At 31.3% G+C, this 14353-nt stretch overlaps 1 protein-coding gene across 3 annotated transcripts in view; it reads right to left on the bottom strand.

The window, feature by feature from the left end:
- The window catches only part of LOC114328275 (maternal protein tudor), a 74346-nt gene extending 60703 nt beyond the window's left edge, over positions 1 to 13643 (bottom strand). For 2 of the 3 annotated variants that reach the window (XM_028277097.2, XM_050655640.1), the window contains exons 1-2: positions 7969 to 8642; positions 4283 to 4698 (exon numbers count right to left, since the gene is read on the bottom strand). In XM_028277097.2, coding sequence (XP_028132898.2) covers positions 4283 to 4698; positions 7969 to 8497 — 945 coding nt within the window. In that variant the 5' untranslated portion in view covers positions 8498 to 8642. Of the gene's footprint in view, positions 1 to 4282; positions 4699 to 7968; positions 8643 to 13535 lie in introns of those variants that run through there. The other variant, XM_050655641.1, reaches the window with a different exon arrangement.
- Between the last annotated feature and the right edge of the window lie 710 nt (positions 13644 to 14353).

Below are 14353 nucleotides of genomic sequence, written 5' to 3'. Positions count from 1 at the left end.
GATTCGCAAAATATCGTATTTTAATTACATTAAACTAACTTTCTTACCTACCACTTTAAAAATTTTTTATTAAAACGATACCAAAAATTAAAAAAAAGTATGAGTTGTCCGGGATTTGAACCCGATCTCTCGATCTCCAGTCGAACGCGCTACCACCGAGCTAAACTGCCTTTGCTTTGACAGGTTACAAGATTTCTCATATATACTGACAAATCTATAAATATACTTATATTATTATAAAATATCTTATTCCCGAGGAAGACAAATCCAAAGACACAAAAATTATAATAAATAATACATTTACTAAAAACACTAATATATCCTTTTAGGGCCGGTTTTTCAGTGCTGGGTTAACCCAGATTTTTCGGTCACCGAAAATTTTATGGTTAATCAGTTTTTCAGTACTAGGTTATCGCTTAAACCCGTTTAAGTTGACCAAGATTTTAACCGATACTCGCTATCACAGGTGGTTTAACTTCGAATTTTCCGACAGACGTTTATCTATATTTGCTGACAGAAGAGGTTAGTTAAATTATGACATTTTGTGTTATCGCGGGAAATATTGTATTATGTATTATTATATTCTTGATTATATCTACATCATCAGATGAAGAATCGGAACTTGAATGCATTAATCATTTTTGTAATGTTATGTTATTTGTTATTTATAAATAGGTTATGAAATTCTATTTTGTTTATTTTTCTGTCAAAAATCTATAGAATTGCACATCTTGGTTTAAAGCACTGAAAAACGATATAAGGGTTAAAATATTGGTTAAAATTTAAACTAGGTTAGCTAACCAATATTTTAACCGCTCACTGAAAAACCGGGCCTTAATGACTTATTTGCGCTGACAGCGCTGATACATACATATCTTAAAAGATTAGCAACGAACTACATACTGTCTGTGTGCGCATGCGCCCGGCATTATAAAATTTCACTCTCGACCGTAAAGAATTATAACTTCAAAAATGATTATTTGCGAATCCGGTAATTTTGAAAAATTTCCTTTTTACTGAACTGTTCTGGATAGTTAACCTACCAAAAGAGCATATCAGTTCAATTTTAGCTAAGACAGGTTTCACTTGCAACAAGCTTAAATGCACCGTTACATAAATTTTTTTTATAAGTCCGACCCTGTACGGTATTTTTGCTTCCAAATTTGCAGTCATGTTAAGAACATGTTAGGCTATTAGCCCTGCAAAAAGAAATTAAATCGCCCAAAAAACAAAAAAGTTATTTTCAACTAAAAAATGTACTCCTTTATTTCGGCCCACAGTGTAGTATCAATGCTAGTATGTTATGAGAGAGAGAGAGGAGAGAATATATGTTTATTGTCTAAGAAAAAATCTTGTTGACAAACACTATTTAAGAGTTTTAAATAAATAAATTAAATTAAAATATGACTAAATATAAAATATAACACATAACACATTTACATTATATAACAACTACAAAATATGTAGTATTGTCAAAAATAAAAAACAAACAAACTACAAGCTGTAAAACTAAATCACAAACAATAATGACAAAAAAAAAAAAAAAATATACACAAGATCACAAATACATCAGCTCCAATGGTCCTCAAAAAATTCTGTCAGATCATAATAGGCCCTCTTAGCGAGCAGTCTATCTAATGAATTTCTAAACTTTCTAATAGTTTCCAAGTTTTTTATTTCACTAGGTAGTTTATTAAAAATTTTGATGCCGTTAAAAATAAATGAGTCTTTGACTAGTGTGCTTCTAGGTGTAATCAAAGCTAAATTGCTAGCAAATCGTCCAGATCGATTATTATTTTCATATAGATGTTTATTCTTAAAAACAATGCTTGCTGTTTCCAAAATGAAAAGAGATACAAGTGTAAGGATAGTGTGTTTAATAAATAAAGGTTTACACGTTTCTCTAGAATTTATGTGCAAGTTGCAGAAAAATAAGACCAAGAATATAATAAGTTAAGATATAATAAGACTATTCATATGAAAAATAAAGTAGAATAAACTGGAACACCACTGGATGAAATACATGATATGTATATTGATATTTAGAATAAATTATGAGAAAAAACAAAATTTCTTTAGAAGCATATACAGTAACCGCCACCCTACTAGACACATATTAACACTAAGCTGTTACAGTCCTGGACCCTTCACTTATTGCAATGTTTAATTTTTTCTCTAGTGACGTTTAGAACGTCGGAAAATGTATAGAAACTGAATATTAACATAGTTGTCATTTTGTATAAGTTGTAAAAGTTTTAAAGTACATTATTGTAATCTTCTTGGTGTCTGAATAAAGTTATTTTAAAGCAGAGTAACAATACAGTAGGAAAAATGAAAGAATACCCATGAACGAACATATAAAACACACTGTACTTTCCTGTCACCGTGTCACACAAAAAATTGGCCAGCGCAAGTACATGTAATAATTATTGTTACATGTACTTGCACTGGACAATTTTCTTTGTGACACGGTGACAGGAAAATACAGCGTGTTTTATATGTTCGTTCATGGGTATTCTTTCATTTTTCTGACTGTAGGTACTATTAATTAATGTATTTTTTGTATGGAAAAACAATTATTTTGAATAGTTTCTTGACAGTAAAATGACAGTGACGAAAGTCACATCTGAGAATGGACCGGATTAGCCCATAAGCATAGCAATTAGGTATCTACCCATGTATCTAGTAGCGTGGCGCTTACTGTATAGTCATTTGCTTTGAGTATTTTCTTGTATTCGTTATTCACCCATTTCGTGATTTTGTGTTTAGGGATTTATCTGATTAAAAAATCTATATCTATTGAAACCGAAAAAAAAAATTAAATACATTACTTTATACTATTCTTGTTAGTGTTGGGAGGGGAACGAAGAGATATCTTACAACTTCCCAGAATCTCACAGAGATCTCCCACAATTATTTTGGAAACATATGAAATACAGTATTTTAAACACCTCTTCGAAGCCAGAAATGCATATTTATGTAAGAAAGTAGGATATAGGTAAATATGTTAAAAAGGGCTGCCAAAAAGTGTCAAAATACTGTGTAACATAATAGATCTCTAATTACATTAACAATAACAAAAGATCTTTAATATTCCAACTATACTAATAGATCTACATATTGCCCCTATATTTGTGTTTCAATTATGTGTCATAGTCATAAGTCACGACATTGATAAAAAACAGTAAAACTTTTAAATACAATGATAGAAGTCATTTGTTTTTCATCAAAAGTTTTTCTACTCGTGATGCTGCTCGTTGTGGTAACTAATTCTGTGAAATAAACATGATGCAGTGGAAGCTAACGATAGTTTAAGTCCGGGATGAGATGACACTCAGATTTCATTAATTTTCTCCCAGTATAGTGTTCTGCTGGGTGTGATCTATCATCTGGTGGGATAATAATAGAACGGGTACTAAAAATAAAGCAAAAAAGGAAGAACAACGGAACCAGATCCCATTACAAATAATACGCCTGAAGTTGAAAAGGAATTATTGAAAACCTTGAAGAAACTGGCCAGCAAAACTTTGCTGAAGCTCAGGGAAGAGCTTCATTGAACTGCACATTGAGGAAGTAGTTTAAATTTCTGTGAATCAAGGTCCCGATTTCTTGTTGTTGATTAGAAAAGTCATGGTATATATTAAAAAAAAATAAAGCTGTGTTATCAATCAATGATCATCAAATAATGCGTTGAAAGTGTAACTATTAAATCTCATGAGGATAAAAATAAAATATAGTTTTTTTATTGTTTCATTATTTATATTTTTTCAAAAAATTTAAATTGTGTAATATAACATATATATATATATATATATATATATATATATATATATATATATATATATATATATAAACCGCACAAATTATAGTTCAAGTTCCTATCTCTCTAAAACTCTTAAATTAGCAAACACATTATCTCCGCAAATTGATTTCTTTGTGAACGACTTTACTGCGTTTTCCACACAATTATATTTATACTTAACTTAATGTTCTAATTTCAAGACTGATTTGTCAACTACTGTTATTGTCTTTGTTCTAGGATAAGTTGTATTTGTCAATTTCAAAATGTTCTAGCTCTCAATTGTTGAATGAGAGCAAGTAAGTTTATTCTTTATTATTGTTTGTTATGTATTTACCAATTTTGTATCTACTAGATCTTATTTTTCTAATTTGTGTGACATTTTAATTGTAAAAAATTTTAATTGTATCATGTACTAATGGACTTCGGTCCGTAAATGAATAATAAATAAATAAATAACATGTCTTAAAATTTGATACTTACTTTAAATTGAGTATCAACTTCGTTAGTTACTACAGCTCTGCATGTAGTATTGTCATCTCTACTTCTTGCTAAACAAACTGTACCAGGAATGGGAATATCTTCGAAAGTCCTCAAGGGCATTTTATTAATGTCATTCATCAGCTGAACTAAAACATCTTCAGTCTGTTTAAGTTGAACTGAAAAGTGACATGGGCCATCATTTACATAAGAAACGAAAACAGGATATTGACATCCTGGCTCGAGCGTACAAGCTTTGTAAGTATTAATTCCAGATGAGGGACCAATAGTCATCTGTTGGGATTGAGCCTGTTGTTGTGGTTTCTGCATACTCATACTTAATAGAACAGCTTGTTGTGCTTGAAGGGAGATTGGTTGCATCAAATCTTTTTGAATCAAAAGGTGACACAGATCATTCCCTATAACAAATTTAAAATATTGAATTAAATTTTGAAGCAGACCTTTGCCTGTAAAGATATACAGTTATATATCTAAAGATATATAGTTTTTTTTTCTCTGATTCTGGCCTTGATTTAGAACTAGAACCTTTAGCCACGTAATTGTATATCTTATCACTAACTCAGGTGTAATGTGTAGTGTGTGTGTTGAGTAAGTGTCTTGTTACTTTGCAAAGTTGACGTCATTGTCTTTGCAAAGAGACGCTAATTGTATCTGAACGTCTGCGGTCCCTCTGGTGAGTACCGATCCCACAAGCACAGAAACTATTTTCATTTATTAATTTATAATAAATTAAAAAATTCCTGACCCTGGAGGGATTCGAACTCACTACCATTCGGAACTTTCGATCCAAAGGTTAGGCGCTCTTACCACTGAGCCACAGAGGGGGTTCGATATATAATTATATAATATAGTTATTAAAATAGCATATTTGTGCAGAATGCTCCACAGGTTGCAAAGTTACTTTGTGGATATCTCTTGTTCTCCACATAAGACGAGAACCAGCTTCTAAGTGGTTGATTATGAAGACTCTGATTAATAAATCTTTGTGAAAGCAAGGTGCAATTCGGTGTTGAACTTATGAGTATGTAGTAGTAAATGGAGAGATAAAATAATTTTATTTTAAAGCACAAACACTGTACAATTTGTAATACAAAGTACTAGTAGGTCTGGATCCCGCGTATGAAAAAAAAGTTGATTAATAGAAGCTGAAAATTTGTTAATAGCTTAAGGGTGTCTAGTCGGATAAACTTTGATATATGGGAACACTGGAACAGTTTTGTAGTTTTAATTGTGGAACAGGTTAAAAATTTGGAACGATCAGACCACGAAAACGGCATATTTATTTTGTCCGACAGAACAGACTTAAACTCTCCGAACAGAGATTAAACTCATGCAAAAATCAGACTGCTATTTATCACCTGTCATAATTCCTGCCATTTGACATATTCTGTCTGATTTTTGCATGAGAGTTTAATCTCTGTTCGGAGAGTTTAAGTCTGTTCTGTCAGACAAAATACATGTGCCGTTTTCGTGGCCTGACCATTCCAAATTTTTAACCTGTTCCACAATTAAAACTGCCCCTGTTCCACTGTTCCCATATATCAATGTTTGTCCGACTAGACACCCTTAAGCTATTAACAAATTTTCAGCTTGCTATTAATCAACTTTTTTTTCATACGCGGATCCAGACCTATAAGCTTAATTTAGACAACCTTAAGTAATAAACACAACTTTGGGTCTGATTATGATGAGAATAATACCAGGAAGAAAACAGCCTTTTATTGGGATCTTAACAAAAGGGGGAAAGACAGTTAAGGTAAGCGTCCACAGGCCTGCATCGCATACATCAGACGCATTACTCATAATGAATTTTAGTTTGCCTTGTATAAAAACTTATACAATAGCATCCATTGATCCGTATGGACCACTCTTGACATCAATGCTTCTAGCAGCCACTTTTGCGATGCACCCGAATTGCAATTGTGAACTGGAACAAAACCTAAAAAAATTGTAATAAAACTGTAAAACTAATGTTGCCAATGAACATGTCAACTAGCTGTATGGTACTTATCAAAACAAAGAATTGTATGTAGACACTTTTGACATTCACTACACTCAAGTGTGTTTATTTGACATACAGTACATCTACCTCCCATCTACTTCTCTGTCTTGGTGTTTATATGTCAGTGGTCTTTATAAAAATACGAAATATTAATGAATTAAACAAAAATGTTGTTTAGTAAAAAAAATTTATTCTAATAATTTAATTTAACCTGACTCATTCATATCAGCAATTCAGACATATATTATACATTTTAAAGTAGAAAACTTTTAAAATGGTATTGCCAATATTAATGAGTTGAGTTCCTGGGACGACTTTATTGAAAGACAGTTCATTTGATTACATGAAATCAACTTTAACTCAAAAATATCTGTCACAAAAATCATAGCATGTGATCTGTCTTTAAAAAGACAACCAAATGCAATGGTGACAGTAAAATTCTCATGTTGGTGATTCCATAGTAAATCATGAGGAAAAACCAGAAAAAAAACCTCATAATAGCATCATAAGATTTACTATGGAATCACTATCACGAGAATTTTACTGTCACCATTGCATTTGGTTGTCTTTTTAAATGCAGATCACATGCTATGATTTTTTTGTGACTATATTTGGATATTCTTGAGTTGGGGTTGATTGCATGTAATCGAATGAACTATCTTTTAATAAAGTCGTCCCAGGAACACAACTCATTAATATTGGCATTTTAAAGTCTTCTACTTTAAAATGTACAATGTATGTCTTAATTGCTGACTGAATGAGCCAGGTTAAATTATTAGAAGAATTTTTTTACTAAGCAATAACATTTTTGTTTAATTTATTAATATTTTGTATTTTGATAACAATCTGTTGAAGTAGAAGTAAAAACATCAATAAAATCATTTTTCAAGTTAAATTGTGGCATATTTCTCAATTAGAATAGTAAATTATATAAATGCCACAAAGAAATAGCTTCATAACAATATTTTTTATTCTGTTCCCAAACTGGGCACATTAGCATTTATAAGGTTAACAAAATTTTGTGTCTTGGGTTAGTACAGACTCAAGAAACAAAATTTTGTGTCTTGGGTTAGTACAGACTCAAGACACAGTTTTTGTATGGGTACTTAATAAGTAACTCTGTAAAGATGCTTACTTTGCACAGTAATAATACATTTGATCTAACACATAGGTGCTACACATAAAATGTCATCCCTAATGCATATGCATGACATCCAGGTTGAAGATTCATATCCGGCTAGAAGGACCATAAACAGGATCTTTATACATACAGAATCATATTGAAGTTCTGGATGTTAATAAAAACCACCTATCCCAATAATGTCCTTTTTATTGACACAAGACCTGAAGCGTAAGGACCGATTACCTGATTTTTACCTACCTTCCCCTTCTCTAATGTGTTGATTGCTTTTATAAATGAATTATGAGGTCAAAACATAATTATAAACAAATAATGTCACAGCTAAAATCAACTTCATGTGCCATGGCAAATATAATCAATGTAGGTTACCATGCAATTATAATATTGAGATAAATAACATTCTTACAGGAGGCACTACAATCTATTGTTTAATTATGATGATATTAAACAAACCAGGACTCTTGAAAAGGTATATAGGCTTGAATTTAAGATTTATTATTGAACATACAGTAGAACATCACTTACCTTCAAAAAATATCTTAATAAGATAATAATGCGTAGCTTTAGTTAGGATAGTGCACTGGACTTCTCTATATTTAATTTCTTTGGCCAATCTTTCGAAATCTGTCTCATTCCATTCTCCCCCTCCTACACAATGAGCCTCAGCAAAAATGAAACCTGTAGCTAGGGGTGGAATGGCCTGCAAAGAACTCAAATGTCCCTCGACCGATCTTATTGCTTCTACTGGTAAAATTTCTCTATTACCATAGTCAATGAAGCTAACCTCAACAAATTCCTCAGCTCCAAGTGTGTTGCTCGTTATCTTTGCCCGGTAATATTTACCATCTTTGTATCTTGCACATACTTGTTTACCAACAGGTAAATTCTCTCGGTTAGTCTTTCCAATGCCAAGTTCGAACTGTTCGGCAATGTGTGCAAGAAACTGTTCTACATAAACGGCCGTGTCTTTATCTCTTTGCCCCCATATCTTTAAAAACGGACCTTCCTTGTCAACGTATGTTACATATAAACTACCTCTCTGAACGTTATCCATATTGTTAAAGGTTTAAAAACTAAATCAACTCAAAATAGTAAAACACCGGTATTTTACACAACGATAAGCATCTTTTATAAATGTAAAACTTTTTAATCACAATCTCCGTTCTTCAAACAGGTACAACAACCTTGTGAAAAGAAAGAGTTCCGGCATGCGCTTGACGGATGACGGATGACATTGATGACAAGTACAAATACCGTCCGGAAGTGACTGCAGATACGACTATCCGACAAATACGACAAAGAATGAAGAGCTTCATGATCATTTTAGAGCTAAAACTGTTTGTTAACATCTTGGTTCAAATAATGAATTCTGCTGAGGATAAATCCAAATTGTAATGTTTTTTATTAATCTTTCAATTCCAATTCCGGAAAACAAAAATACGATAGAAATGATTGAAACCCATTTCATTATACAGGGTGTAACAAAAATACAGGTCATAAATTTAATCAAATACTCTGGGACCAAAAATAGTTCGATTGAACCTAACTTACCTAAGTACAAATGTACACATAAAAAAAGTTATAGAGATTTTTAGAGAGAAGTTTAGAAGATTTTTTATTGAAACTGGACATGTGGCATACTTATGGTAGTAGTATCTTCAGAAAAAATTATAGTGAAATTTGGACACCCCATAAAAAATTTATCAGGGTTTTGTTCCTTTAAACCCCCAAACTTTTGTGTACGTTTCAATTTAATTATTATTGTAGTACCATTAGTTAAACACAATGTTTTCAAAACTTTTTTGCCTCTCAGTACTTTTTCGAAAAGTCAGTTTATATCGAGATATTTTGAATATTTGTCAAATCCACCTCATATTTGTATATGGTTTAGCACGATTATTATATGGAAACTTTGTAATAATATGAACATTTTTCTATGATTTACATTTTTAGGTATATTTAAAACCATAAAAAAGAAGCTACATCTCGATAAAAGGTGCCTTATCGAAACAATATCCAGGCAAAAAAGTATTAAAAACACTGTGTTTAACTAATGGTACCGCAGTAATAGTTTAATTGGAAAGTGCACAAACATTTGGGGGGTTTAAAGGAACAAAATCCCCATAAAATTTTTATGTAAACATATTAAAAAAGAAGCCGCAATTCGATAAAAACTGCCTTATCGAAAAAATACAAGGAGGCAAAAAAGTTTTAAAAATATTTAATTTAACAAATGGTACCACAATAATATTTAATTGGAACGTACACAAAAGTTTGGGGTGGTTTAAGGGAACAAAACCCCCACACAATTTTTATGGGGTGCACAAATTTCACTATTTTCACTATAATTTTTCTTTAACATGTTACTACCATAAGAATGCCACATGTCCATTTTCAATAAAAAATCTCTAATAGTTTTCGATATATTCGGAAAAATCGATTTTCATTTTGTAACTTCAAAGGACTGTAACTTTTTTTATGTGCATATTTGTACTGAGGTAAGTTAGGTTTATTCGAACTATTTTTGGTCCCAGAATATGTGATTTAATTTATGACCTGTATTTTCGTTACACCCTGTATACAGAGTGGTTCATTTTACTCGCCTTGGTCTCTGTACGGAAAACGACTTGATATTTAAAAAAAAATTGCACAAAAATATACAGGGCCATTAACACTACAATCTAAAAATAACGTGAATTATACATTGTGCTTCAAAAAAGAGTGGTATATCAATTGCCCATAAAAAACAAGCTATACTTTTATAAGGGTTCCCTATACCTAAATACAGGGTGTTTTGATTTACTTCGAATTTTATAAAAATGTAAGGTTTTAGAAAAAAATATATATCTACGAATTTAAGAATCGGTGACAAATTTTTCTTGGATCTTAATAATAGACTATTCAGAATATTTAAACAGATGTTTATTGTAACAAAATTTTGTACAGGGTGGTCAAAATATTAGATTGTTCTATTAACAAATAATTCAAGCTGTAATAACGTACTTATTTTAAATGAAACACCCTGTATTTTATTAGCCTATTGTGTGGAAAATTTACTTACAGTTGAGTCCGAGAGTCTTTACCCGTGCGTCATTAATACCTGGCGAGATAAAACACATACTTTTTATTTAGCATCATTCTCTTCCACGCATGAAATTAATGACAAACCAGTTGCCGCCTGTTATCAAGTAAAAACACATGTTATTTTTATGAACGATTTAGACTCAGTGCATTGAAAAGAGATAGGTACAAAGAAAGACGATTGGGGATGTCTTCACATATTTTAAGTACAATTTCTGACGTTTTGTTTTGTTTACTTTTGTGGCTGTCAGTTTGTTGAATATTTTGCTGTTATTTTGTCGAATTTTTGCATTTTGAAGTTTTTTTATAGTATACAAACAGTTTTTTCACAACTAATTTTATATTGGAGTTAGAAATTTTGTAATAAGTTTATGTTATTTTACGATAAATTTTGACAACGTACAAAGCTAACCTCATTGTTGACACAGTTGAATGCTTGTGTTTAAGGTTCCGCCAAAGTGAATAAAATAACAAAAAGAATAGCTATTTGTATAACAAGGGAGAAAAGTGCTACTTTTCCTCCCGAGAATGAAGTTTACTGCCCGACGCGTAGCGGAGGGCAGTAATCATTCAAGGGAGGAAAAGGCACTTTACTCCCATGTTATACATATGGTTTTTCCACCTTCCTCAAATAACAAGTCATTTTTTTCATTTTTATTTAATTTATTTATGTAACTAACCAACAAAATTTATTAGAACTAAAACTAACAAGTACGTACAATATAACTGTCAACTGTCAAATATAAGTCAAATTAATAATGTAAACATTGTTAAATCGGAATAACAATTTACTGTTTTTTATCATTCTGCAAAATACAGAGTGTTTTATAAATAAACGTTAAACTGTATAGAAACTTACGTAATAGAAAATAGATATTGTACAGGGCGTCAATAAGTTACATTTCTTGAATGAAATACCATGACGTCACTTTTACTTTTCCTCCCTAGGGAGGAAAAATATTTTACTCCCTAGGGAGGAAAAGTACAACTTCGCTCCCTACAATCAGGTCCGGAAAAGTATACTTTCGGTAGAGGTAGGTGAAAAAATATTTTACTAAATTCTTTTATAAATTGTTTATTTATTAATCAATGATAATAAAATAATTTATTAAGCTACTTCAAATGTAGCTGTAATTATGCACCAAAAATTTAAAGCAAAACTTAAATTTGACATTCTATTTATTTGATAACGTCAAATTTTATACTATAACCCGTGATCGGAATAATATCCACTTGCCGTTGTGTTTAGTAAATTTCCGACTTATTTCGTATGCTTTAAATGATGACGCACGGGCAAAGACTCGCTGACTCAACTGTAGCTTTTAATCTATATTAGGGATTTCTATACCTATCTTTATGCAGGGTGGTCAAAATATTAGATTGTTCTATTGACAAATTCAAACTGTAATAACGTATTTATTTTAAATGAAACACTCTGTATTTTATTAGTCTATTGTGAAGAAAATTTACTTAGATTTTAATATATATTAGATTTTCCTATACCTATGTTTGTACAGGGTGGTCAAAATATTAGATTGTTCTATTAACGAATTCAAACTGTAATAACGTATTTATTTTAAATAAAACACCCTGTATTTTATTAGTATATCGTGTGGAAAATTTACTTAGCTTTTAATCTCTTTTAGGGTTTTCTATAGGGCTTTTCATTCACAGTCATTTGTTTCGAGCTTCTGTCATATGTCGTATAATCCGTGTATAGTATTTTTACTACAAAAGCGATATTACGTAGGTCAAAATTTTTGACGTAAGAGAACTGTCAAAACATTAGAATATGACTTTTCATTATTGTCATGTTTATTATAAACATGGCAATAATGAAAATTTCTAATTCTAATGTTTTGACAGTTCTCTTACGTCAAAAATTTTGACCTACGTAATATCGCTTTTGTAGTAAAAATACTATATATTAATATTATACACAGATTATACAACCTGACAGAAGCTCGAAACAAATGACAATCGATGAAAAGTCCTAAACGTACGCGCCAGTACCGCATACGGACTACTTTAAATATTGATTTTATCAAAAAATTGAAAGAAATCAAAACTGTATAAAACTTAATTCTCTTCATTTTGTATAGATACATTTTTGTCGCAAAAGTAATAATAAACGAGATAATTCAAAAATTATACTCTAACGGTTACTGTTTCCCCTCACTCAGAAAATATTGAATGCGTGAAAAATTTTGTTATAAAAGAAATTAAGTATAGAAAATCGCATTTTAATCAATTTCAGTCCTTATACTTTTGGTCGAAAAGTTGCGAAAAATAGCGAAGATATTGAGCAAAAACGGTTCTCCTTTAAAATCAAGATTTTTAAATTTATACTACTATCTACTATTGACCCCTCTAAGGTTAAAAAACTAAAATTTTGGGCAGCTCGGCATGCTGTTTTTTATAGACTGCGATCACGTATATTATTAGATAGAGACTTATAAAGATAACTTCTTAACAGTGAACACAACCGAACTTGTAAAAAGGAGCCCCTGATAAAATGATATACATATTTCTAAAGACGATAAGTCTTTATTAAAACTGAATTATAGGTATATTATTGTGAAGATGTTAATATTCCTTTTTTTAAATCAAAAGTGGCTCACTTTTTAGAACTCTTAATGTAAATCTTTTTAATAATTCGGCACACAAAAAAACATATAAACAATAATTACTGATATCGTATCCGTAGACACATCTAGTACATATCGCCAACTGCATAGATATTATTGGTGGCAAATTTAAAAATTTGTATTCATGGTTAAATTTTATCAAATGTAAGCAATAATTACCTATCATGATAGATGATGATTCATGGTTTTAGCGTTTCTAACTGTAAAATTTAGGAACGTAATATTGATATGTTAGAAAAAAGACATAGGAAGGAGTTAAACAAATTTATTTACTGTTTAGAAATATACTAGGATAAATAATAATTGTTAAAGATCATTACCTATTTATTTTATAAGCTCCTAAAAGAAAAATTTAGTACTTACAATGTTTTTTTTATTAATTTTTTTGCCTAAACACCAACCAGCCTCTCACAATAATAAACGTGAACTGAAAACGGAATTGACTGAGACTGAATTGTCTGTCAGTCAGCAACAAAAATAGGCTGGTTTGAATCTAGCTTGAACTTAGCAGTGTTTTGTAGTAATTACTATTTTTTTGGTCCAGATGAATGGAATGTTATAATTTGTATCAAAGCGCTTGAGCTACAAATTTTTGAGGAGTGATTGGTATTGGTAGTGTATAATTAAAATGCGAGACTTACTTTGCGGTTCAATGATTTTAACATTGGTTTCAATATCAAGGAAAGTTAGAATATTTGTATAATATTCAATATCTCTTTGAAATTTTTATTAATACAAGACAGGTCCGGTTTTAATATTTTTAAAAATAATTTTTTATTCATTTTTTAGTTGCATTGAATTCTGCTGCAAAATTCTTTGGGATTCGTTTTTATTATCCAGTGCCGGCGCCAGCCGCTAGGGTATAAGGTGCCCGCCTTCAAAATTAGCACAGGCGCCCCCCCCCCCCCCACACACACAGATACTCGTACAACCCCAGCCTCGGAGACATTAGGGACTTTATGTGTGTTCTAATGGAACAGTGAGACCCACATATCCGAAGATCAAACCGGTCACACTGCGTAACCTGGAGTGGTACCTATCACCTATCTGACCCCCAATAAGCTATATATACCACCACCCTCCCCATCGCAGTACATAACGAATGACGAGGCTTTGTACTGAACGTTACCTTGGATACCCTGGGTAATGGGACATCCTCTGTATGACTTTATTGGGGTTAA

Source organism: Diabrotica virgifera, chromosome 7 (genome assembly GCF_917563875.1).
Source record: "Diabrotica virgifera virgifera chromosome 7, PGI_DIABVI_V3a".
Lineage (NCBI taxonomy): Eukaryota > Metazoa > Arthropoda > Insecta > Coleoptera > Chrysomelidae > Diabrotica > Diabrotica virgifera.
The sequence above is the reverse complement of the archived record's forward strand: the minus strand, read 5'-3'. Positions and strand labels throughout refer to the sequence as shown.